The sequence below is a fragment of the Dipteris shenzhenensis genome, chromosome 13 (genome assembly GCF_047967505.1).
Source record: "Dipteris shenzhenensis isolate YYH24624 ecotype China chromosome 13, Dip_SZ_1.0, whole genome shotgun sequence".
Lineage (NCBI taxonomy): Eukaryota > Viridiplantae > Streptophyta > Polypodiopsida > Gleicheniales > Dipteridaceae > Dipteris > Dipteris shenzhenensis.
In genome coordinates this window covers 51,548,885-51,574,742 of record NC_141608.1, presented here as the reverse complement: position 1 = coordinate 51,574,742, position 25,858 = coordinate 51,548,885, and the positions used below count along the sequence as shown (strand labels likewise).

Below are 25,858 nucleotides of genomic sequence, written 5' to 3'. Positions count from 1 at the left end.
CTCTTCTTTCTTCATTGTCTTCTTCTATTTCATCCATCCATATTGGGTCTCTTCCCTCAGTTGTTATGATGCCCTCTATTGATCTTGTTCGTGCATTGAAGTCTCCTGCTAGAATAATTGCACTCTCTTTAGAAAACCTGGCTATATCCTCCCCTAAGTGCACGAGGGGGTCTTCTCGGGATATGTTGCTATTGTTTTTGTAGATAGGTGATTGTGGTGGTGCAAAATAACACGCTGCCATTTTGATATTTCCCTCCTTTGCCATGATATCCAGCCACATGTATTGTTTGTATGGGTCTTCCTTTACAACCTTGACTGTTTTTTTCCCACGCCATTCTTATGTAGCATGCTATCCCACCAAATCCTCGTCCCCCTATGTGTGTTTTTACATTCCAGATTGATGTTTTTATGAATCCGTGAATTTCTGGGGATGTGTTCCCTTCATGCTCCCATGTCTCCAAAACTACAAGTATGTCTGTCTCAGCTATATTCTCTTCCAATGTAATGACTTTGTCCATAGTCCATCCTCCTAAGTTCAATACTTTGATCCTGAAGGTCTTGAGTCCCTATGCTTGTTTCCCTCCCTCCTCGATTTTTGTCTTTCATGTATGCATCTTTATGTTGCTTTTTTGCTTTTCTAAAATTTTCCAACTCCTTGAGCTTTTGGGCATATTGGTTCTGTGTAAGGTCCTCATTAATCCAGATGGAGTGTCCCTTCAAGTGATGTTTGTGGTTAAGTACTTTCAGGCGAGATTGGATGTCTTGAAACTTCACGATTATTTGCGTTGGTTTTTCCCCTTTTCCTTCCCACCCGGAAGGCTTCTTGCCATTTGGTGGATGATATGTGCATTGTTTTTTGGAAAACTTGGGTAATGCCTTTCTCTATGTCCTCATCCTCACTCTCTTCTATTCCCACAATCCGAGTGTTGAGAGCTTTTTCCTGTTGCTCTTGCTGCTCTTTCATTGTAGAAGCTAACTCATCCAATTTGTTCTTGACCGGATCATCAATAGTATTAATGATGTCCTGCGTTGGTGACTCTGGTGGAGTTTGCATTTGTTCTTTCTCCTTTAGCTTAATTTGTCCATGCATACGCTGTCCCATTTCCTGTTCCATGCCATTGAGTTTGGCAAACTCTGTCTCCATTTTCTTTTCCATTTCAATCATTTTCCAATGCGTCTCATGCATTTAATCTTGCATCTGTTTGGCTTCTTGCATCAATGCTATGTTTTCATTCTGCAACTATATCATAGCCTCATATATTTGCCTTCTCATTGACTTGTAGAACTTGGCATATGGTGACATATTACTACCAGGTATTTTCTTCGGGATAAACATCACACGTTGGGGTAAACATCTTCTTTCTCTGCCCTTTTCTGCTGTTCAGAGTATTAGTGAATTCTTACCAGATGGTTTTTCAAGCATTCTACCTCAAATTCAACATAGGTTTTGGTATCTTCCACAACGTTTTGCATTTGTATCTGAGATCTATTGTACTGATTTGATTTCTGTTCTGATTTCAGGTTCTCATCTTGAGACCAGTGATCTTTCTTGGGCTTCTTGAACTGTGCTGAACTGCGGTTACTCTGGTTTCCTGATTTGATTCGGGATTTTGCAATTTTGCAAATTCTCGATGTTGTTAATTCTGGCGCAGCTCGTCTGTTTTGAAGAGGGCTTTTGTAGATGTGCTCGCAGGTCTGCAGTAGTGCGCACAGGACCGGCACTTTGTGCTGCAGAGGTGCATGCTGCAGAGGTGCGTGGGTTGTTTTGTGAGATGGAGTAGAGCCTAGGCAAGACCTAGGACTATTCCATGTAGCAACGCAAGCCTAGGCGTGGCCTAGGGTGTGTACCAAGAGTTTGCGCTGCTATGCCAATCGCCTGGACTGGCTCGATTGAATGTGTCTGCTACGATTGTGAGAGAGAGAGAGAGGTTCGCAGGAGGCCTCGCGAGCCTATGGGACAAAGTACGGAATCAAGTAACTCATACAGACCACTTTGGGCCGGGGCAAAGGGCTCACTAAGGTCCTTGCTGAGTGCTAAAATGCTATACTGGTGCAAAACAGCATGAGGGTGACATGAAAATATCAAGTGCTCAGAGCTAGTCCCAAGTGCATGAACTGGCTCCACGTATCCAGGCTCCATGGTGGCTCTCTGATGGATGCAAAGAGCTCATGTATCTGCATCTGTCGAGCTGTCTTCCGTGGTGGTGGAGGGGGTGATCTCCTCGATCTCTAGATCCGATGGGCTATGTCAACGGTGACGCCTCGCCTCGGTCGATCTCCCTTGAGTAGAGCTGAAATAGGTCGAACCTCGATCGTGTGTGCTCTGGTCGCATGTCGCGTCGTGTACGGTCTCTATGTCCCTCATCCAGTAGTGCTCCGTCGGCTCTCTCCACCGATCCATACATCTCTCATGTCGGCTAGCTCCTCCTCCTCTACCCTAGAGTGCCCTGGAGCTGAGTCACATGCATAGAAATCCGTGACGTGTCTCTGCGCTCGGTCTACCTCAGTGCCCTGTGGTGCGGTGGTCCCATCTTGTTGCTCTCTGATATGTCGTAGTAGCGTCTCTCTGTGTTGTCGCATCTCCATCAGGTAGAGCCCAATACAGACTTGGTCCTGGAAGTGGATTAGTCGTGAGAGTGGCGCAAAGCCGTGCCCCTCCACAGAGAGAGAGAGAGAGAGAGAGAGAGAGAGAGAGAGAGAGAGAGAGAGAGAGATTAACGTTTGCAAAAGCCCTTGGGGGACTATCAGACAAAGTTCACATCCAAAAGAAAAGGAAGCCCTTACATCTTTGAGTGAGAAGGTTGAGGAGTGCACAAGGCATCTCAGCTCGAATTATTTAGCACATTACTAAAGTCTAATACTATTGTTGTGAAGTGGCCTTTATTACATCATTTTTAGACTGAGAGTCTTTGGGTCTAGGATTGAAATCTCTGTTTAGTGCTATACCATCTCGATAAACAGCCCATTTTTCTTCATTTCGAGCTTCTTTTACTTTTTCCAATTCTGCATTGCCTTGAGCTGAGTTGAGGTGAGCTCCTCTAAAATTCATATTCCAGTAACTCTAAGCTTGTCGGTTTGTTTGAGGACTTTGTTTCTTGCTGTCCTGTCTTGAAAGATTATTCTTGCTTGCGCCCCCTTTTGGCGGGCAACATTTATATATTCAGGATCCCATTCAATCTGGGGAATTGTTGGCTAGTTTAGGTAGGGAGAGAGGGCCTTGCTTGTGGGTGTGAATCCATATTCCAGTAACTCTAAGCTTGTTGGTTTGTTTGAGGACTTTGTTTCTTGCTGTCCTGTCTTGAAAGATTATTCTTGCTTGCGCCCCCTTTTGGTGGGCAACATTTATATATTCAGGATCCCATTCAATCTGGGGAATTGTTGGCTAGTTTAGGTAGGGAGAGAGGGCCTTGCTTGTGGGTGTGCCCGCCCCGTGAGAGGTTAGGTTAGGCTGAGTGAGGGCCTTTGTTGTGGGTCTGCGCACCCCCCCATGATGGTAGGGTAGGGATGAGGGCAGATCTTCACAATGTGGAGGCCCCACTTGGGGGTCCATCTAGGCTTGTTGGATGCCATGTGGCAGCCTCTAATGAGGCGCTTCATGCAGGCCAGGTGTCGGCACCTTCATGGCCACTTGTAGAGCAGGTGACCCGCCCTTTGGAGGCCCTTTATAGGCTGAGGTGGGCCGACCTGCTGGTCAGCCATCTAGGCCTACTAGTCGGGCATGGAGGGTAGGGGATCAGCCCCTATAGGCTGAGTGCAGCAGCCCTTATAGGGCAGAAGGCTGTGGTAGGCTAGTCGGCCTTGTTGGGCAGGCTCCATTTTGTTGACCTTCTCTCTTTTGCTGGTACGTGCCCTTTCCTGAACCTTTAATCTATTCTCATTGCCATATGTAACTCTATCCATCTGTTCAAATACGAGTAGCATCTACAAGAGGAGCATACTGGCAACCCATTATAGGTAAACTTTTGAGATTTGAAGTAAAGCAGCTTAGAAAGCTCAGTAGAAAATACAGTAGAAAGAAAAGCTAAAATCAAATGCTAATGACGGAGGGGCATGCTCTCTCATATTATAAATAACCAGAGAGGAAGTGAGTCGCCTCCCCCCATACATCACACTTGGATTTTCATTCTTTGTTTTATAATATTCATATTTATATATATTTTTCATTTTCCATGATTTGATTTTCATTATTTTTGGGTTTTTTGCAAAAAGAAAAGAGCTTCGTGTTCATCAATTGAATATGTAAAGTTCCATTTTTACAACATATATCAGCCTTGAATCCTGTAAACTTATAATTAGCCGACCCTCTCTTTTCTAATGCATGATCTTGATGGTGAGTGTGCGCTAGGGAATGAAGAGAAATGACCATGTCGCATGCAAAATATTGAAGGACAATAACACCAATATTCATATGATTGTAGTCTAGCTCATTATATCTTAAAGGTCACAATGTCGAAGAGAGAACTCCCAGCTCATGCGAGAAATGTGTTCTTCATGTATTCGTTGGGCTTTAGTTTCCAAAAAGCACTAAGCTTTGTCCATCATGAATAATAAAAGCACCATCCCTAATATTTACAAGGAGGATCAGGTTTGATTGACCTTGTTGCATCTCGGCTCTAAATTCTTTGTACTTCTTTTTGTACCACTCTTCTAAATATACTACAATTATAAAATTAGTGAGCATGTGCTCCATAACAATATAAAGGACATATAATTTAATCAATAAATAAATGCAACAAGATGCAAGCCTATCAAGTAATGCAACCAGATGTGTTGTTGCATCTCGGCTCTAAATTCTTTGTACTTCTTTTTGTACCACTCTTCTAAATATACTACAATTATAAAATAGAGATTATATTGCAAATTAGTGAGCATGTGCTCCATAACAATATAAAGGACTTATAATTTAATCAATAAATAAATGCAACAAGATGCAAGCCTATCAAGTAATGCAACCAGATGTGTTTTTTATTACATGCTCCACAATAAAAATAATTATAGAACATTGGGTTGAGAATTAAAATAATTGGATTGTCTCTATGCTAGCTACTCAACAATTCAGTTGGATGAGCAGCCATGCGATGTCCATCGATGGCAGAGTAGCTGCCCAACATTTCTTTCAGATAATTTGAATGAATCTTTCCTCCTCCATGCCTTGTGTTTTCAAAATATACTCCTCTAGCTCGATAGTAGTGATATTTCTGCATGCCTTGAGTGCTCTACATTTCAAGAGAACCGTACTCATTCATGAAATATGCACCATGGGCATACAATATGTGCTGCAAAAGTATTGAGAGAGTCCGTAATCAATCATTTTAAAAATTGAACAAAAAAAATTGTATATCTTTACCATGTAATGAGTAATGTTAGTTTCACCCCAGGTATCCACCATGACCTTTGTGAAATTTTGTAATATTTCTTGAAATGTTTTTTTGATCCTCTATAGTTGTGCTACTTTTGCTCATTATTTTGACAAGCTTGTTGAATTCGGACCAAAATCTCTCGCAAAGGGCTACAAGGCTCGGATTCGTGTGGTCGAATGTCGTGCATTTACATAAAGCTTGCCATAAGTCCCAAGGCTTTGAAGAACGGTACTTGACTTTTTCTGGTTTCTCCAAATTATATCCACTCATTGATATCTGTTGTGCCACTTCATAATCCATACCAGAGCTCTTTTTGTCAATAGCAATTTGCACATTGCCACCATGGCAGCCAATCACACTTAGGGGATGAGGATTTGGTGGGATGGCATGCTACATTAGGATGACATGGACGAGGACAGCAAAGGTGATAAAAGTGGACCCACACAAACAGTATACGTGGTTAGAAATCTTAGCAAAAGAGGGGAATACAAAATTGGCAGCATGCCATTTTGCACCCCCACAATCGCCCATCTACAAAAGCAACAGCAACATATCTCGAGAAGAACCCCCCTCATGCATTTAGGGGAGGATATAGCCAGGTTCCCAAAGAGAGCACACTTATTTTAATGTATGGACACGATCAATGCAAGGCATCATAACAACGGAGGGGAGAGACCGCATATGGACGGATGAAGTGGAAGAGGACAACGAAGAAAGAAGAGGCTGGAAAAGGACATCAAAGGCCACCAAATGATCAACTGTTGAGAATTTGGGACGAAACCCTGCTTGGGATGGTGCCCTAAATCATTGTTCCTCCGCCCATATGCTGATTTTTTGCTCAAGAAAAGTGCCATATAGGTTTTCTATTAGGCTGCTCACCATGATTGCCTGATAATTCTAGCTATCTCCCCCTTATGAATCGATACAATCCTACTAAGCTGCCAATCTTGTGGGAAGCCTTCTTCTAACACCATATCCATAAGCTTAGTAAGCATTTTCTTTGCCTTTTTGGCCCCCCATGTCAACATTTTTGCCACCAGCCCTTGTGTGTCTGGGGCCTTCCCATTAGCAAGTTTTGTCAAGCCTTTTCATGTGTCTTTTTCTGTTATGATTCCATTCGTCGCTTTGATGGTATATTTGTGATTTATCTTCTTCTCTTCCACATCTCTTTCATATAAGCTTTTGACAAACTGTATCATGTCCTCCCATCGTGCGTTCCTTTCTCGAGGTTTGTTGCAATATGATTTTGGAAAAAAAAAAGGAATTTTGTTTCAGCTCTTCAAAGCTTTCAAGCTGAGAAATAATCATTTTTTGTTCCTTACCAATTGCTCATACATTCGATCTTTGCTCTCCTTTTCCGATGTGACTGTTGTCTTCCATGCTCTATTTGCATCCTTACCATCCTGGTCATACCAATGATTACATGGCATTCCCTTGTTTCTACCCTTCCTCTTAGCAAAGCATTTTTGGGCTGTTGACAGCAACATATCTGTTATGTACTCCTTCATTTCGTGGCATGTAGAAGGCATGTTCCCTTTTGTCATTACCTCCTCTAACTTGATTTCATAGATATGGGCATTTTTTAAGTCCATTCTTAACCTAGGTTGTGCAATACTTTTTTGTTTTTTCACAGCATCACTTGTCCCCTTTATGCCTATAGATATTGCACTTGTAGTCAAACTCAAGAGACTCCTCCTCAATCTTGATATAATCAATCATGTGTTGTGCATGTGAGTTTGTGATCACATAATCAACCACACTTGATCCTTGAGCTGTCCTGCGTGTGTATCCTCCCATGTTTTGAAAATTCCAGTTGTTGTATATTTGCAGCCCAAAACAGCCACACACTGGGAGGAGTTTCCTTCCTGTATGGGTGATTTTCCCCCGCTGCGACCGAAGGTGCCACGCACAAGAAAGAGGCTGTCTACTGTTGCTTTGTAGACTTCAAGAAAGCCTTCGATACAGTCCCACGTAAGAAATTATGGGAAAGACTAGAAAAGCTCAACGTCCCTTAAGAGCTTAGAGAAGCCACATACCGACTCTATGACAAGGTTTTAGCAGAGCTAGCGCAACCCTTGGTAGATGGATCGTGCTCTACATGAAAAGCTGTAATAAGCAGCGACATAGAGGTTAAGCAAGGCTGCCCCCTCTCACCAACGCTTTCTGATCTCTTTATTGATGATTTGGAGGGGTGGATGAGAATACACAGCGAGGAAGGTGTTCAGATTGTAGGCTATGCTTTGCTCATAGTTATCTACGCAAACGAAGAGCAAGGAGAATTTGTAGGCACATTTGGATGCACTGAGAGAATTCTACAAACACTCAGGAATGCAGGTCGACATAGATAAAATCGGAACACGTAATAGACAAGTAAATGTTACTGGAGCCCTTGGAAACATTCACAACACCTATAAATGTCTAGGATTGGATTTCACCGATAATTTCACCGATAACTATAAGTGGAATGCATGCATGGAAAGGAGGATTTCGGGGTGTTTCAAAGCCTCATATAGCTTCCAAAATAAATGCAAGAAGACTCATCTGTTGAATTGGGAGATGAGAAAGTTTCTGGACAAAATGCTTGTACAAACAGTAATACTCTACGGATGCCCAACTTGGGCACCAGGGCTATCCAGGATGTATTGGGAAACGGTAGAAACTCTACACAAATGTTTCCTGATAGGGGAGTTAGGGATAACGGCACAGACACCTTACCCCATCCTACTGCTGAAACAGGGACGATACCTCTAAAAGGGAAGCACATGTCAATTCATGGCTTACCTCAACAAAGTTGAGAAGATGGACGCCAGTAGGATACCACACAAGGCGACGGAAGGTACGCAAATCAAAGGGTGGTACAAAGAGGGAATGAAGTGGATGGAATCATGGGGTATAACAGCTGCTGATATACCAGAAGATGCATGTGAAATCAAAGAAATAGTGACACGGAAATGATACAGAAGCTATGGCAAGACCGAGGGACAAAATGCAATTCTACAAACAGGAAATCAACTCCATGGACAGCTATGGAATGCAGAAATACCTCGGGGAAGGCATATCAATATTTAAAAGACATTTAATTTGCAAAATCAGAACTGGTTCGCATGATCTCCAAGTGGAGAGGGTAGGTGGGCAAGACACAGGGTCCCCAGAGAGGAAAGGACTTGTAAAATCTGCCCCCTTGGAGAGGTATAAAATGTACTCGTAAGATGTAGAGCCTACGCTTGCATTAGAGAAAGATATCAGGACAACAAAGACAATTTGAAAAATCTGTTGTTGCAGCCAACCAAAAAGCTAGAAAGTTACTTGAAAGAGGTTTTGGAGCATCAAAACAAGGGCCTGGGTCTAGCACACAAGCTAGCCCAACAAGTACTTACTACACAAAGTTTGAAATGAGGTGAACCCACAACCCATCTTGGGGGTTAGTCTCAACAGAGGGGCGTCTCAGATTTGCACAGGACAAAGCCATGGAGTTTCCTAAGACGAAGACATTAGCCTCAATCCCAAGCAAGCCTTCATATTTTTGGTTTTGTACTTTGTCTCATAGGCCCGTGAGGCCTCCCTCAAATGTTAATACATCTTTCTTTCTTTCTCAAACTCAGAGAGAACTCAGAGATGCAAAGCTCTGCATTGCGTCTCTGGAGAAGGTAGTTTCAGGAATGAAAAGCAAGGGCAATGAGGGAATAATTCAATAAGTTCTACAGCAATCCAGTACAACAGCACTTGCACCACAACCTTTGACCAAGGTACAAGAATCGATTACCACTCAACTCAAGTCCATTAAACAGGAATTCACAAACATGGTGAATACCAAGATTAACAAGTGTGATGTTTATGAGGATGTAAAAGAGCAAGAAACCAGTGTTGGGAATAACCAGATTATACGAATAGGAGGGCTGCCCGAGGACTAGACTCTAGAATGTGGAAGTATGACAACAAAGATTGCACATCTCAAGAAGTGGAGGAGCTTGAGAAAAACAGAAAAGCTAAAAAGGAAGGGAAACATGCATACATGAAATGGGAAGACTATCATCGCGGAAAACAATAAGGGGAGAGGGAAACAAACATAGGGACTCGAGACCCTTAGGATTAGTGTGGAACATAGGGGATGGACCTTGGACAAGGCCATCGCACTAGAAGAGGAATTAGTTGAAGTAGATATACTTGTAATGTTGGAGACATGGGAGCATGAGGGAAATGTTGGAGGTCAACATCTCTTGATGTCACAACTCTTGGGCATTAATTCATATGGAGTGTCCCTTAAGGTGATGTGTCACCAAGTTGTAAATACTCCAAAGTCAAAGTTTTAGTTGACCATTTATTGATCATAATTAATGAGTTCTTCATTTAATTAATTATGTTCAAAAAGTTATATTTGGTCAAAGTATTGACTTCGGTCAAAGATACTTAACCTCGGTTAAGTAAGCTTAACCTCGGTTAGGAAGACTTGGTTTCGGCCAAGATGGTTAACCACGGTTAACCAAAGAACCAAAGCATTCACTTCGGTCAGAGAGTGTTGACTTTGGTCAACGAGACTTGGCTTATGCCAAGAGGGTTAACCTCAGTTAACCAAGATGTGCCAACCTCGGTTGGAGAGACTTGGCCATAATTAAGGTGCTTCGATTGATGGTCAAACCCTTTAATTACGACCAAGAGGGTTGACCTCGGTCGACCAAAGAATTGGTTTTATGTTATGTGCACATGTTTGCTTGGTGGGGACTCCCACAGTGACTAGGATTAGTCCACAGATTATTATCTGCATGCAAAGGTTAACCATTAACGGGTGCCATGGTTGTGCGCTTCAGTTAATGATTGTCGGTACCAAGAGGGATTGAAGGCCTAAGCGATATGGAGCCTAGCAAGTGACCAGGAATGGTTCGTGTGACCAAGTGCTACGAAGACCCCAGAAATTGCCCTTTGAGGCATGTAATTAAGGCTAGTCTAGGTTTTGGACACTTGGCATGTTGCCAAAAGGAAAAATGAGCTTTGAGCTCCCTTGTAAAAAATGGATTCACGTATGATTTTTCGGTAAGCAGCCCGTGAGCTGAACTCTTGTACTCAGATTTTCTGAATGAATAAAGACCTTCGGGGGGGTCCAGCCCGACAATTGTCCTGGGCCGTAGTGCTGTGTGAGAGAGAGTGAGAGAGGTTGTGATTTTCAAACAGAGAATTTCTGCACAGCCAGCTAAAGCAAAAGAAATCAACGCTGTTTTGTTTGGTGAGGTTGAGTTTCATGATGCCTTGATCCAACTTTTGTAGACTTGAAGTAGGCTTATGCCTTGTCTCACATGTTTTTGTTATTATATGATTAGTCTTGTGTTATTTTATTTTTTAACGTGCAGTTGCAAGCAAGTCTTAATGTTTATGTGGTAGGTATAATGGTGACCCTGATCGCATCAAAAGACGTGAGAGTTTTATAGCTGCTTAAAAAAATTGGGTCAAGTAAGACTTTGATGGGCTTGTTTCTCATTCAAAACACCTTAAGGTGGGATTTAGTGTCCTGAAATTTCACAAGTATGTGCCTTGGCTTTTCTCCTTTCCTGCTCACCTTGAAGGCTTCATGCCACTTGGTGGTTGATATGTGCATTATTTTTTGAAAGATGTGATTGAGGACTTTCTCCATGTCCTCATCTTCCCTCTCTTCTACTCCCATGATCCGAATGTTGACTGGTTTTTGTTTTTGTTCTTGCTGGTCTTTCATTGTGAAAGCTATCTCATCCATTTTGCTCTTGACTAGATCATCAAGAGTGTTGATGATGTCCTGTTTTGGTGACTCTTGTGGAGTTGGCATTTGATCTTTCTCCTTCAACACAATTTGCCCCGGCATATTGTTATGCTCTAGTCGAGATAGCATGACCTCGGATAGATCGGTGGGCATTTTCTCTTAGATGACCAACTTTTGTAATAATTAATGTGCGTAATTAAATGGTCAAGAGAAGTAACTACCAAGGTCCTAGGTGAGGGCGTAATGGCATTGACTAGATAGTTCTAATAGGGCTTGGGCCTAGGTGCATCTAAATGTGAAAATTGCCAAGGGGCAATTGGTTTTAAAGGAACTCCAAGAGAGGGGTGAAAAAGGATGCATCTAAGTAAGGGCCTAAAATGTAGACATGTGGCCAGGAACTATCTAGGGAGATGTGGGTCTCAAGGATAAGCATGAAGGAAATACGTAGTGATGTTTATGAAAAAAAAATACGTATGCAGTCCTTGAGAATTGGCTGGGAGGTATAAAAATTGCCATCGCCCGTGAACGTGATGAGCCAGTGCGCAGGTTCAATATTAGTCAGGAACTGTAGATTAAGGAGAAAGAGAAATTTGTTAACACTTGGTATCAGAGCGCAGCAAGGGAGAGTCGACGGGCAGCAAGGGAGAGTCGACGGGCAGCAGTAGACGTTTGACGACGGACGGCGTCGTGATAACGTCAGGTCTAACGCAGCGCTAGTGACGTGATTCGCGTTCAAAATCAGGATAGTGCGGATAATGAGACGTGCGCGCATCGATCGACTGACGCCTGGTTTAATTGAAGACTCCTCTTAGGAACGGGGCGTAGGCTTGCAAATTCTGGTTCGGAATTGTGGATATTGATGCTGGAATTTTCGAAGGGGCACCTTATCGCAGGGCTGCTGACAAGGTCTGCGTATCGTCATTTGTGTGGGAAAACGACGACAAGCAGGGGAATACAAAGCAGACAGACGATCACGAGTTGGTAGCATTTTCTTCAGTCGCGTGATGGCGGATTTGGATCCAGGGAGTGTTTGTGTCTTTCGAAGAAATTTCTAAGTACCTGTTAGTTCGTTTTTTTTCCAGCAGGGACTGTCGTTTATTTTTCTGTGTATAAGAAAAGGGGGGGAAAAACCAAAAAAAAAAAAAAAAAAAAACCCCTCTTCCATTGTGAACTTATGGAAGCAGAAGGGCAGAATTCAAGGATAAATCCTAGTGAGTCTAGAGCACAATCTACACAACAGATTTCGCATCACGCAGCTCCTACATTGATTGGTAGGATTTCAATATTGGAGGATGCTTTACAGCAGATTATGAACCAGCAGCTTCAGGTGAATGCTGGTCAAAATGAGATTAGGGAGATGGTGCAAGCCTTGTCGGCTAGACCGTCTAGGATTGATAAGGGCAAAGCTCCAGCAGAGCCAGAGCCCAGTGTACATTCCTTAGAGTGCGCAAGGGTCAAAGTGCCTAATATCGCTAATTATAGACCGGAGAAGTACGCTGGTCGGATGACCGAGCGCAGCTCTGATGTGATCGAGGTTTGGTTGCACAAGTGGGAAGAAGCCTTCACCATTTGTGAGATTAGATCCGATCTAAAGAAAATCCGCGAGGCCACACACCTGTTTATTGAGGCAGCGGATAGATGGTGGATAAAGCAACAGAAGGATCAAGTTGCTCCAACCACCTGGGAAGGGTTCAAAGCTGAATTCAAGAAACACTTTCTCCCACCTGATGAAGAATCCCGAGCTTGGGATGCTTATAGAAATTCGTGAGAGGAGCTTGTCAGTGGCAGAGTACACTGACAAATTTAGGGAATGTGTTATGAAAATAACAGACCCTCTCCCTATGTCGGTTCAGTTAAAAGACTATATCTATGGACTGAACGACAAAATAAAAATGGAAGTTCGGGCTAAATATGTGACTACACTAGATGAATCTATAGCAGTAGCCCTGAACTATGAGGATGCCAGAGGCAGGTCTGGTGGATTTGTGCAGGCAGGGACTCAGTATGAGCACCCGAGAAAAGGGGGATTTCAGAGGAAATGGGTTTCAAAGACAAGTGTCTCGCAGCCAAGTGGCCAAACCAAGCAGGTGAAGCCGGTTGAGGGACCAGTAAAAACAAGTACCACCGTTGGGGTGAAAAGGAAAATAACTCCAATGGCAGCCCGGGCTTGGTCAAAGTCCTCATTGACCCCTGAACAAAAAGAGAAAGCTAGGAAAGAAGGATTGTGCTTCGGCTGCCTTCAGCGACATCAGTGGAAGGATTGTCCACTGAATAAAGATCGTCGCACGGCTAATATGATAATATCTGAATGCGACGTAGAAATGCAGGAGAGTCCCAGTGCGGAACATATGCAGATGCAACTGGCGGGACCTTCTCAGAGGTTAGTACCTTGTTTGTTATGTGTATCTGTTGCTAAGTTAGTGACGAGTGCACCTGATAACATCCTATCTAAGCCCGCAGCAACGGGGTATACAGCCTTCAACGATACGGAGTTGATCAAAATGAAAGGGCAAGTGGCCAATCATGATGTCATTGTGTTGTTTGACTCAGCGTCAACTCACAATGTGATTAACTCCAAGCTCGTGAAGAGGCTGAAATTAAAGACAAGTCCATCTGACTATGCGTACACAGTCAGGATGGCAGACGGAAGTTCAACTGAAGTATGGAACCAAAGGGTTACCCAGTTGGAGCTTCGGATTCAGGACTATGCTGAGAAGCTTGATTTTGAAATGACCAAGCTTGCTCATGCAGATATAGCCCTGGGAATGGCATGGCATTCTAGGAAGAATCCAGCCATTGATTGGAAAAAGCACGTATATCAATTCAAGATGAATGATGTGCTTTATGTCTTGCGAGGTGAAAAAGATATACCTCAGGGACCGTTGGTTTCCGTGATGGAAATCAGAAAGGCTCAAGTAGAGTTTTTATACCTTTGCACAGCATCGGTAGAGTCGGTGGATGATTCTTCGACTAGCACTGATGTTACGCAAAGTGGTGAGATGGCCAAGCTGGCTAATCTTATAACAGAGGAGTTCTCTGAATGTTTTAGGGATGAACTACCTTATGGGTTACCTCCAGAGCGGAATGTTCAGCATAAGATTGAACTGATCCCGGGGGCAGAACCTGTAAATAGACCTCCCTATAGGATGAGTTTTGCTGAAGAAGCAGAGGTGCGTAGGCAACTGGAAGAATACCTCAAGTTGGGGCAGATTCAACCAAGTTTCCCACCTTTTGCTTCACCAGTGATATTAAAGAGGAAAAAGGATGATACGTTTCGCCTCTGTATAGATTACAGAGCATTGAATAATATCACTGTTAAGCACAGGTATCCGATGGCTCGGATTGATGATTTGCTAGATGCATTACATGGAGCCGTGATTTTCAGCAAGATAGACCTTAAGTGCGGCTATCATCAGATCCGGATTAGAGCCGAGGATGTGCATAAAACCGCTTTTAGAAGCAGGTTTGGTCATTATGAGTTTTTGGTAATGCCTTTCGGACTTACCAATGCTCCAGCGACCTTCGTCATGCTTATGAATGATTTACTACGTCCGTATATCGGAAAGTTCGTAGTACATTTCATTGACGATATCTTGATATTCAGTAAAAGTATTACTGAGCATCGTGAACACTTAAGGATAGTGTTCAGTACTTTGAGGAAAGCCAGTCTTTACGTGAATAAAAAGAAAACTATACTGTGTATGGTTAGGCTTGAGTATTTAGGGTTCATAATTACTCCACAGGGGGTAGAAATGGATCCGAAGAAAGTGGCTGCGATACTAACTTGGCCAATCCCTCAGAGTCTGACCGCGTTGCGATCATTCTTGGGATTTGTCCAGTTTTATAGAAGGCATATCAAAGGATATTCCGAAATAGTATCGCCATTGACTGATCTGACCTCAGATAAAGTACCTTTTATTTGGGGACAGAATCAACAAGAAAGTTTTAATACCATAAAACAAGCTGTGGTCTCAGGACCGGTGTTAAAAATAGTTGATCCCCAGAAACCGTTGTTCCTAGAAACCGATGCAAGTGGCATTGCGGTAGGAGCAGTCCTCCTTCAAGAGGGAAGGCCAGTAGCCTTTGAAAGCAAGAAGCTTTCTCCCTCTCAAAGGAATTGGCCAACTCATGAATTGGAGTTGTATGCTGTTATCCATGCTTTGAAAACATGGAGGCATTATCTGTATGGTTCAGAGTTTTATGTGGATGTAGATCATGATACTCTGAAACATTTTTGTAAACAACCTGACTTGAGGGGCCGCCAAGCTAGGTGGGCAGAGCTCATGCAGGAGTTTAATCTAACGATTCGGTACCGAAGAGGAAAAGACAATAAGGTAGCTGATGCGTTGTCTCGCATTATGCACAATCTGAGTTTCACGGTATTAGAGAGTGCTCTAATGACCGAGATCAGAGAAACTCAGAAGGTGGACAAGTTTGTCCAGAGCTTATGGCCTAAGGCTCATGTGTTAAAACCCGGGGAAAATGAAAAGGATGACCTGGCATCCAGAAAAGGCCAAACTTATGCAAGATATACCATAAGGGATGGTATGCTAGTTAGAAATGGCAAGGTTGTAGTACCTGGTCAGAATGATCTCAGGCAGAGAGTCATTCGACAATGCCATGATAGCCCGTGTGCGGGACATCCAGGTGTCAAGAAGACATATGATCTCGTGAAGCGAGATTTCTTTTGGCCAAAGATGAAAAAGCATATTCATGAATATGTGACACGGTGTTTCTCGTGTCAGGTAAGTAAGGCCGAGCGGGTGAAGCCACCCGGACTTTTACAGCCCCTGGAAATACCACTAAGTAAGTGGGAGAGCATTTCCATGGATTTTATTGTAGGGCTACCTGCAATGCAAGGAGGGTATAATTCTATCCTTGTGGTGGTTGATCGTCTAACCAAGATGGCTCACTTCATTCCGACTAGAGAGTCTATTAGTGCCCCGCAAGTAGCGGAGTTGTTTATTAGACATATATTTCGTCTGCATGGATTGCCTAGATCCATAGTGTCAGACAGAGATGTCAGGTTTACCGGTCACTTTTGGACAGCGGTATTTGAGACACTAAGGACTGAGTTGGGAATGAGTAGTGGGGATCATCCTGAGACGGATGGTCAGACGGAGAGAGTCAACGAGACTTTAGAGGATATGCTGAGAGCATATGTGTCATTGAGGCAACATACATGGGACAAGTGGTTGCCATTGTTGGAGTTTGCCTACAATGATAGGAAACATTCATCTACTGGGTTCAGTCCGTTTGAACTGAACTATGGTTATAGGCCAGCCAATCCAACTATAGTTGGAGTACCTCAGAAAGTGCCTAGTGCCGCGAACTTTGTAGTTCAGATGCGGGAGATGCTAGCACTTGCGAGAGCTAATATCCGTCAGGCTATGGATAGAGCCAAGGTGTATGCGGATGAAAATCGGTCTATAAGAGTATTTGAAGAAGGAGAAAAAGTTTTTCTCAGAATTCCTTCGCACTTGAAGTCGTTGACTTCAGGAGAGTGTGCTAAGTTATCACCTCGATACTGTGGGCCGTGGTTAATTCTGAAGAGAATAGGCAGTGTAGCCTATAAATTAGAATTGCCACAGGGGTGTAAGGTGCACCCGGTTTTTCATGTTTCGCGTTTAAAGAAATTTTTGCATACAGGTGACTCACTAATCGAAGGTGTGGTTTTGTTTCAGGAAATAGAGGATATTGCAAGGCGCAAACCAACAAGAATCCTGGACCGAGGAACAATGCAAATACGAAATCGGAAGATACCCACGGTGTTGGTTGCATGGCATGGTCAGCCTCTATCGGAAGCTACCTGGGAATCCGTATACCAGTTGCGGAGAGCATTCCCAGATTTTATCATCGAGGACGCTGATGCTTGAAGAGGGAAGGAATGTTATGCTCTAGTCGAGATAGCATGACCTCGGATAGATCGGTGGGCATTTTCTCTTAGATGACCAACTTTTGTAATAATTAATGTGCGTAATTAAATGGTCAAGAGAAGTAACTGCCAAGGTCCTAGGTGAGGGCGTAATGGCATTGACTAGATAGTTCTAATAGGGCTTGGGCCTAGGTGCATCTAAATGTGAAAATTGCCAAGGGGCAATTGGTTTTAAAGGAACTCCAAGAGAGGGGTGAAAAAGGATGCATCTAAGTAAGGGCCTAAAATGTAGACATGTGGCCAGGAACTATCTAGGGAGATGTGGGTCTCAAGGATAAGCATGAAGGAAATACGTAGTGATGTTTATGAAAAAAAAATACGTATGCAGTCCTTGAGAATTGGCTGGGAGGTATAAAAATTGCCATCGCTCGTGAACGTGATGAGCCAGTGCGCAGGTTCAATATTAGTCAGGAACTGTAGATTAAGGAGAAAGAGAAATTTGTTAACACATATGCTGTTCCATTTTCAGTTCCATGCTATTTAGTTGATGGGCTTGTTCCTCATTCAAAACACCTTAAGGTGGGATTTAGTGTCCTGAAATTTCACAAGTATGTGCCTTGGCTTTTCTCCTTTCCTGCTTACCTTGAAGGCTTCATGCCACTTGGTGGTTGATATGTGCATTATTTTTTGAAAGATGTGATTGAGGACTTTCTCCCTGTCCTCATCTTCCCTCTCTTCTACTCCCATGATCCGAATGTTGACTGGTTTTTGTATTTGTTCTTGCTGCTCTTTCATTGTGAAAGCTATCTCATCCATTTTGCTCTTGACTAGATCATCAAGAGTGTTGATGATGTCCTGTTTTGGTGACTCTTGTGGAGTTGGCATTTGATCTTTCTCCTTCAACACAATTTGCCCCGGCATATGCTGTTCCATTTTCAGTTCCATGCTATTTAGTTTGATATATCCTGTCTTCTCCATTTCAAGCATTTTCTGATGCATTTCATTCATCTTTTCTTTCATCTGTCTTGCTTCTTGCATTAGTACTGAATTTGCATTCTGCACTTGTAGCATAGCTTCATATAGCTGCCTCCTTGATGTCTTGTAGTACTTTGGTCATGGTGACATAACTCTGCCTGGGGTTTTCTAAGTTGTAAAAACCATTCTCTTGGGGGTAAACATCCTCTCTCTCTGCCTTTTTCTCTGCAACTGAAATTCTAGTGTACTTTCGTCAGATTTTTCACCTTCAGTTAGTTCTGTTACGGATTTCTTAGTATATTTGGCATCCTCAAGGCATCTTGTGTTGCACCTGAAATCGTGCTGTCCCTGAAATCTGTTAGTCCCTTCTTCAAGCATTGTACTAACTATCCTGCATTTGCTTCTGATTCGAATTCAGTTGCTCTTGATTCGAATTCAACTGTCCTTGGGGACCCCTGGGGTAGGTTCGCATCAGCTTGTACTATCCTGGAGTGCGCTGGAGGTTCTTTGTGATCAGCTGGGTCAGCTGTAGCTGTCCCATATGTACCTGGGGCAAGCTTGCAACCTGCAGGTGGTTCCACGTAAGGGCCTGGAGTAGACCCGCTATCTGCGATCGACTCTGAATCTGCCCCCTGTATGGGCCTGGAGCAAACCTGCGACATGCGGGTGTATCTGTCTGCCCTGTATGGGCCGGAGCAGGGCCGCGACCTGCAGGTATAGTGAATTCAGCCCCCTAAGGGCCTGTAGCAGGTCTGCAACCTGTTGGTGCAACACATTAGCCTGCATGGCTGCTGTAGCTTAGGTGAGGGCAGGTGGGGAAGCTAGGGGCTAGGGCTGTAGGCTATGCACTTTTAAGGCTAGTTGGGGCTGCTAGGAGCTAGGCGGGAAGGCTAGGGGCAATTGGGGGGTGGGGGATGGGGCTAGAAGCTAGACAGGACTGTTAGGGGCTGGGGGGGGGAGAGAGAGAGAGAGAGAGAGAGAGAGAGAGAGAGAGAGAGAAAGAGAGAGATTGATTGATTTTGGCTCATTTTTTCTTTTGGCTACATGCAGGCTTAAATCATGAAAAGGATAGGATTCTGGAAATTGCTTGCATCATTACAGATGGCAAGCTCCAAAATATGATTGAGGTGACTTTGCCACATTTTGTTGCTATATTTTACCATAGTCCACAGTGAATGTTTATAACAATTTGGGGAATTACTCACTGGGCAAATGATTTTTAATGCATGGGATTACTTTTTGTGTGTTACTCATAATATGACCAGCCGTTCTATGGGCCCATTTCAATATTGATTCAGGATGTCAAAAATATTTTGTTGCGTCAATACATTTGGTAACAATAGAAAGGTGGCTCTTTGTTATGCCTTGCTGTGACACTTATCAAGATCGACCCTCCAATTTAGCTAACTAGCTGGACAGCCTGATACAGATGCAGAGAACTTGAAGCTCCATGGTGTTGGGCTGCCATACACATTGGCAACCTGTACATAGTGCTAGTCCTTTAAGATGTCTTGCAGATTGATGCTGTGTGGACTCTCTCTCTCTCTCTCTCTTTTATACATACATACATACATACATACATGCACGCACGCACGCACACACACACACATATGGACATGTTTCAAAGCTTCTGTAAATTGCTCTGCTCTGTATTGAAAACTAAGTCAAAGGAATAAATTATTGACACAAGCATTACATCTGGTATGAGGCCTTTGATCAATGTGTGGAGCAAGTATTGCTTCTGGTGAGCTTCCCTTTGAGGAGATGCGATGGGATAAACATGCTTTTGTCTGGTTTGTGTACCAGGCCTCCCTTTTGTGAGAGATTCGCCATGTGTGATTGCACAAAAGCAGTATTCACAAAAAGCATGAAGAAATCTTTGATTCTCTCAATAGCTAAACAAGGTAGGTCGCTTTCAAATAATGATACTTCTCAAAACAGGCTGAGTTGTCAATTGTACAAGTTTTCTAATGGGATAACAAGAATTGTTTGCACAAGAAACTTTCTTGCCAACAGACAATTTGTCAAATAAGTTCTTTTTGGACTTTGTTTGCCTAGTTGCACCACTGTCAAAATAACATGTTCAGAAGTCTCATTAAGACTGAATGAGTTCCCAAGAGACATCATAACTGCAAGTGAAATGACCAATCATGCTCTACAAAGTTGGTGGTAGGATCATCCTTATTGCCATCCAAATGTGAAGAATCTGCAACTAACATGCCAGATTCTTTCTTTTTCTTCCTTGCAATCCTCTTTGGACATTAGACATGTGGTGACTTGGCTTTTTGTAGTGATGGCATTTGCCCTTTTTCTTAGGTTTATCTTCATCCTTCTTGTTCTTTTACAAAATGTGGTAATTTATTCCATTCAAAACAAGTTATACAAGAGGGGGGAGAGTTAAGAACTAAATCCCTGATACTGTACCAAGGTGTTATGGAAGAGTGGCTGTCTAGCTGTCTGCTCAGAGGGTGGAAGGAACTGCACAGATGAGTGATGGATGGAAATAATGCCAGATTTGAATGAGCCTCCTCACCTCGGAGAAGTAGGCTGAGTACGATGATCCATTAAGAAAATCCAGCTGACACTTCTTGACCACTCATCAGCTGCCCTTGGAGTATTTTGAAGAATACCATGTAGCAGAAATTGTGACCATTCAAGGCTTTGCTCTAAGAAAACTGAGGTTGAGGCCTTCGAGATTGAATAGGTAGGAGAGACAGACACACACACACGCGCGCGCACGCACGTACACACGAGAATTGCTGCAATGGAAATGCCAACAATGGCGAGAATGAAAGCATGCAATCGGACGCGCAACAACTTATTGCAAACACACAATGAACCTCACATGAGCAAACCTTGGCTGAGGAGGTGAGAGGGAGACGCTTCTTGAGAAGCAAGCCATAGCTTCAGCCCCATCTATATGGCACATTGACACAATGTGCCCAATCAAATGCATCAAACACATGCCATAGATGCAATACTTGCATCTGATTGGGTGTCCTAGAGTGAGTGACATGGTGAGTGCATGTGTGTATGACACATGGCAAGGCCACATGAGAGAGAGTGCATTGGTGCCATGTGGCAACCATTGGCCTTCATCCATGATGTATTTATGTGGGTGCTTATCACATCATGTGGCCCCTTAAAAATCTCTAACTCTTGTCCATGACATAACATAATGGATGTCCAAACCTAGACGCTAAGGTCTACCTATCAATCTTTTTGACATTTAATTAACCCTAACCCAAAATTATTCCAAGGGTAATCTTGAAAGTAACTTTGTCGTTCATAATTTTCTCCAATCCTCCCCATTGATGAATAATGGATTAGGCTTCATCCCCATCATTTTGGAAAACTTCTCTTGCTTAATCTTGGCAAGAGGTTTGGTTAAGATATTGGCCACTTGATCTTTTGTGAGACAATAGACAATCTTGATTTCGTTGCTCACTATCTTTTCATTTTTTGAATTGATGTTGCACCTCAATGTGATTTGTTGAGATAGTGAAATACATGATCCTTGGGCAATTTCATAGAGATTTGATTATTGGTCAATAACAGATAGGATCTTTTTGAATAAGTCGAATATCATTACAGATCCCACTCTACCAAATAGCCCTTAGTGGATGCTCTATATTCAGCTTCCATGGAGGATGGAACAATATTATTTTGCCTGCTATTGCTCCACAATATTGGACTAGATTTAATGTTGAAATAATATGTGGAATTAGACTTTTGACATCTGAGCACCTTGCCCAATCACTATCCGTAAGCTTTGATAGTTTTAGGCCATTGCTTCTATAGTATTCAATCTCATGACTCAAGGTGGCTGACATACCTAAGAATTCTCTTGGTCACCTTTTAATGGCTTTCTTCTGAAGCATCCCATATTGGGATATTACACTATATCCGGTCTGGTGGTCAAATATATCAAGGTACCTAATATAAGGTGCCATCTACTCTACGAGTATGTTTTGGTCGGATTTGTAATACATTCTGAACGGTTTAATCTTGTAGATCCATTTGTTACCGATGGAAGTCTTTCTTGGTCGTAAATCTACTAACTCCCAAGTTTTATGTTGTATGATACTATCATATCCTCTTTCATGGCTCCCTTTCACTTGGGATTTTCATTGGCATTCTCATATCTTTTAGGCTTTGCTATAGCTTTCACAGTGGTCATTAACTCAAACTGAGCCTATGAGGTGTCCTTCAGACCCTTGTAGATCTTTTTGAGTCCATTCTCACTAATTGAGGGTTCATCCTTCTTTAATGGTTTCATAAAATTGTCTCGGCACGCTCCTTTACCTAGGCTCGCAGCATGTCGTCTACATAAAGAATGATGACTAAAATATCTCCCCCATCCTTCTTAATTTAGGTGCTTTCAGTGGGACTATTGTGTAGCCCCTTGCTTGCCAGAAAGGCATCAATCTTGGCATACTATGCACGTGGGGCTTGTTTCAGCCCATATTAAGCTTTATTTAGCTTGCAAACTTGAAGTGCATTGCACGAAAGTTCAAGGAGGTTGTTTGACATAAACCTCTTCTTGCAAGTCCCCATTAAGGAAATCTGCTTTTATGTCCAACTGATGAACATTCCAAACAAAAGTTGCAGCCATGGCAATAAGTGATCTTATAGTTGTCATCCGGGATGTAGGAGCAAAAGTCTCCTCATAATCTATGCCCTTTTTCTGAGCATATCTTTTGGCAACCAGCCGTGCCTTGTACCTATCAATGGACCCAACTTGCTTCCTTTACACTTTGAAAACCCATTTGGTACCAATGGCATGTTTTTTTGGTGGTAAATCCACAACATCACAAGTCGATTTTTCTCAATGGACTGCAATTCATTGTGCATGGCATTCTTCCAATGCACATTATCCTTGGCTCCTTCGAAAGTATCAAGTTCTTCTTTATCAAGAAGAGTACTTGCATAAGCTGATTCAACAGAAAGAGCTCCCCCTGCGTGCTTTGCTGCACTACGAGTCCTGCCAGGCAAAGGTGCCTGAAGTCTACTCTCCTTGAGAGTCTGTAGCAACCAGTTTGGAGCTGTTTTTGCTGCATGGATCTCTTGAATCTCTTGCTTGACAACATCATCCACTGCCTGTGGAGGAACAAAATCATCGAAATCGAGTACTGATGCATAAATCTTATGTCTAATCATAATGGTCCTATAGTTCTCCGGGCTCATGGGATCCCCTGTCTTGTGGATGGGTGAGATAGTGTTAATGGTCTAGGTGCGTGAAAACCCCAAACAAACAGCTTTATTAAAGAGCTTTGCTAAGATCGGGGCTAGGAGGTTAATCCCATATGCAATGAATTCAGTGCATAGTCCCTCATGATTCTTTGCTTGGCCATTATGAAGTTTCATTACGGCATCCTTTATCCCCCTTCTAGTGAAGAGGGTGTAGGATGTGGGGTGTGGCATATGTGAGAGGTTAGAGACTGGTTGATTTGGGATGTCATAGAGTGTGCGTGCATAATCATACTAGACTTGAGTGTCAAGAGTTGTTACTAAATAAAATATTCAGTAACTCCTTGTTCCGGCGAACGAAGTTTAGTTTCTTTCTGCGCATCTTTCTGCGCACTAGTCGACGATACTCGCGTAATGTCTCTGGTTCGCTTGGAAGATTGTTTTTGGTTTCGAATCTGAGCTAACGGCGTAAAGCCTTACACTCATAATCATACCAGCTATCACAGGGTACAGTCCCAAGGGGTGGTGGATGGGTGGAGCGGGTGGTGTGAGGGAAAGTGCGAAGGACCGGGGCAGCACGATTCTCTAATAGGGGTATGAAGTCAATATAAGCGAGAAGTATGTACAGACGGCCAGAGTAAGTAGGTGAGTGATCGCGGTCAAAGCGTATATCATGATAGGTGGAGTAAGAACTCAGTGGGGTGGAAGGTGCTGTGTGACGGGGAGTGGTTATGCTAAAGAAAAGATAGGTATGATCAGTCCTTGGAAGGAGAGGTGCGTGAAGTCAGGGGATCCCATGATGTAATCAACAACGCTGGAGCGTCCCCCACGTGGAAAGCACATGAAACCACCTGATGCGGGCCATTTGTCAAGACCATTATAAATAATGAGATCATGCATCCTGCCAAGGTCTAATAGGGCCTGCCCATAAGGTGTGATCGGACCTCGTCTGTCCGTCGAAACCCGTAGCATACCTGTATCCTTAAGGTCAATGTCTGGCAGTAGAGTGGAATTATTCTTGAAGTCGAGGAGTGATACTTGACAGACGCCTGTCTTCCTCGTGTTGAAGTCCCAAACTAGGAGGACTTCTCCATGGCTAGAAAAGTCAACAATGGATTGATAAGGAGCAGCAAATGGAGATGTCTCATCCTCACCTCGAATATCTCTAGCAAAGTGGGAGGTCTCAAGGGGCAAGTAGCAAACTTCAACAAATAGATCCCGGCTGTCCATGTGTCGAATCTGAATCCAAAGAAACTGGAATGTGCATCTCTTTGCTCTACTGAAATGGTCCCCAAAAGTGTGGCTCTGTAAAGGACTGCTACTCCACCTAACCCTCAAATTCCCCCTGTATCCCTCGTCTCATCTCTGTAGGCAGACTCCCATGTTTACCCGCTGACTACTGATAGTAGGCGCCCTGGACTCTGATGTGTCTCTGTGTAAAATGCTATGTTGTGACCTATATAGGATTCCGAGAAGTTCCCTAGTTCCAACCATAAGATACCATTACAGTTCCAAATGGTGCAGGATAGGGTCTCAGATATTTGAGTCTCATAGATCCCGCTTCCCTATGTAGGGGAGGCGGCTGGTGCCCTACAGGGGCCTATAAGAAGTCCTCCCTCTCGTACCACTGTCCACTTTCCCTCCTTTCGGGTCTGATCCCGCTGCTGCAACAAAGAGCGTCTCTCCTCAACCTGTAGAGGGGTGAGATCCTCATCCATGGAGATCGTTGGCTGATCTCGAAGGACTGACCTGCATCGTAAAGTTGAAAGTCGTGCCTGAGTGTTAGGGAACCGTATGATCAGGGGTTGCCTCGGTTGGGGTCTCCCCACTCGCCATGCCCTCTCAATCCTATGCTCAGCCACACCTAGAGTAGCGGCCACAAAAGCAGTCGCATCTGCCATCGGTGTAGCCTTAGTGCGTGGGATCCCACGTACTCTGAAGTTGAGAGCCTTGCTAGCTCTCTGCTGCTGCTCCATGAGGATAGCCGAAACGGTTAGCCTTGCGGGTTCCCGTTTCGCCACGTCAACCCATTTGGATGTCTCCTCAATAACAGATTGCATGCTCGCAATCTGTGCCTCGACAACTGGGGTAGTTCCTGGGACTGTGTGTATGGCTGTGACCTCCAGCCGGAGCTGCGAGATATCTTGTATGAGTCCCTGAATGAGACCAGCCTGCTCTCGGATGGCGTGAGCCTGCTCCTGTATGATGCGGTTGTGCTCTTGGTTGAAGTGGACCTGCTCCTGTGCGAAGCGTGTCAGCTCCATCTCGCGCTCAAGAATACTGTGTACCTCCATGAGCAAGGTCTCCCAGGCCTCTGGTGTGTCAGCCCGCTTGTGTCGTAGCTGAAACTGTAATGGGTGTGACATGAAAGTATGGGGATGAGTTCGGAAGCTGGGCGGTGACTGGGTGAGCTGGGTGAGGTACGGAGATGACAATAGAATTGATGAGGCAGTCCCAATGGGATGTGGGAGCGTGGGCTGACTGAGAGGGAGAGGGGGGAGATAAGTTGAAGCGTAATGCGGAGCAGTGTATGACACCTCCGAAGTAGGTGTCATAAGCGGTGAGGGAGCTGTAATAGGAGAGGAAGGGAAGGAAGCAACCGACGCCATGGGTATGAGTATGTCACTGATAGTGGCTGTAGCGGTAGCTGGGGATGTGGAGGCTGTAGCTGAAACTAGTGTTGAAGCGGGGTCTTTGAAGCGGGGGCTGAAGTCGAAAAACTGAGATTGAAGC

The 25,858-nt window shown here is 43.7% G+C and overlaps 1 protein-coding gene across 5 annotated transcripts in view; it reads left to right on the top strand.

The window, feature by feature from the left end:
- Positions 1-25,858, top strand: part of LOC147895550 (Polynucleotidyl transferase, ribonuclease H-like superfamily protein) — a 132,262-nt gene that overhangs the window by 5,866 nt on the left and 100,538 nt on the right. For all 5 annotated transcript variants that reach the window (XM_087383722.1, XM_087383724.1, XM_087383721.1 and 2 more), the window contains one exon: positions 18,986-19,062. In XM_087383722.1, the coding sequence (XP_087239848.1) occupies positions 18,986-19,062 (77 nt within the window). The remainder of the gene's footprint in view (positions 1-18,985; positions 19,063-25,858) is intronic.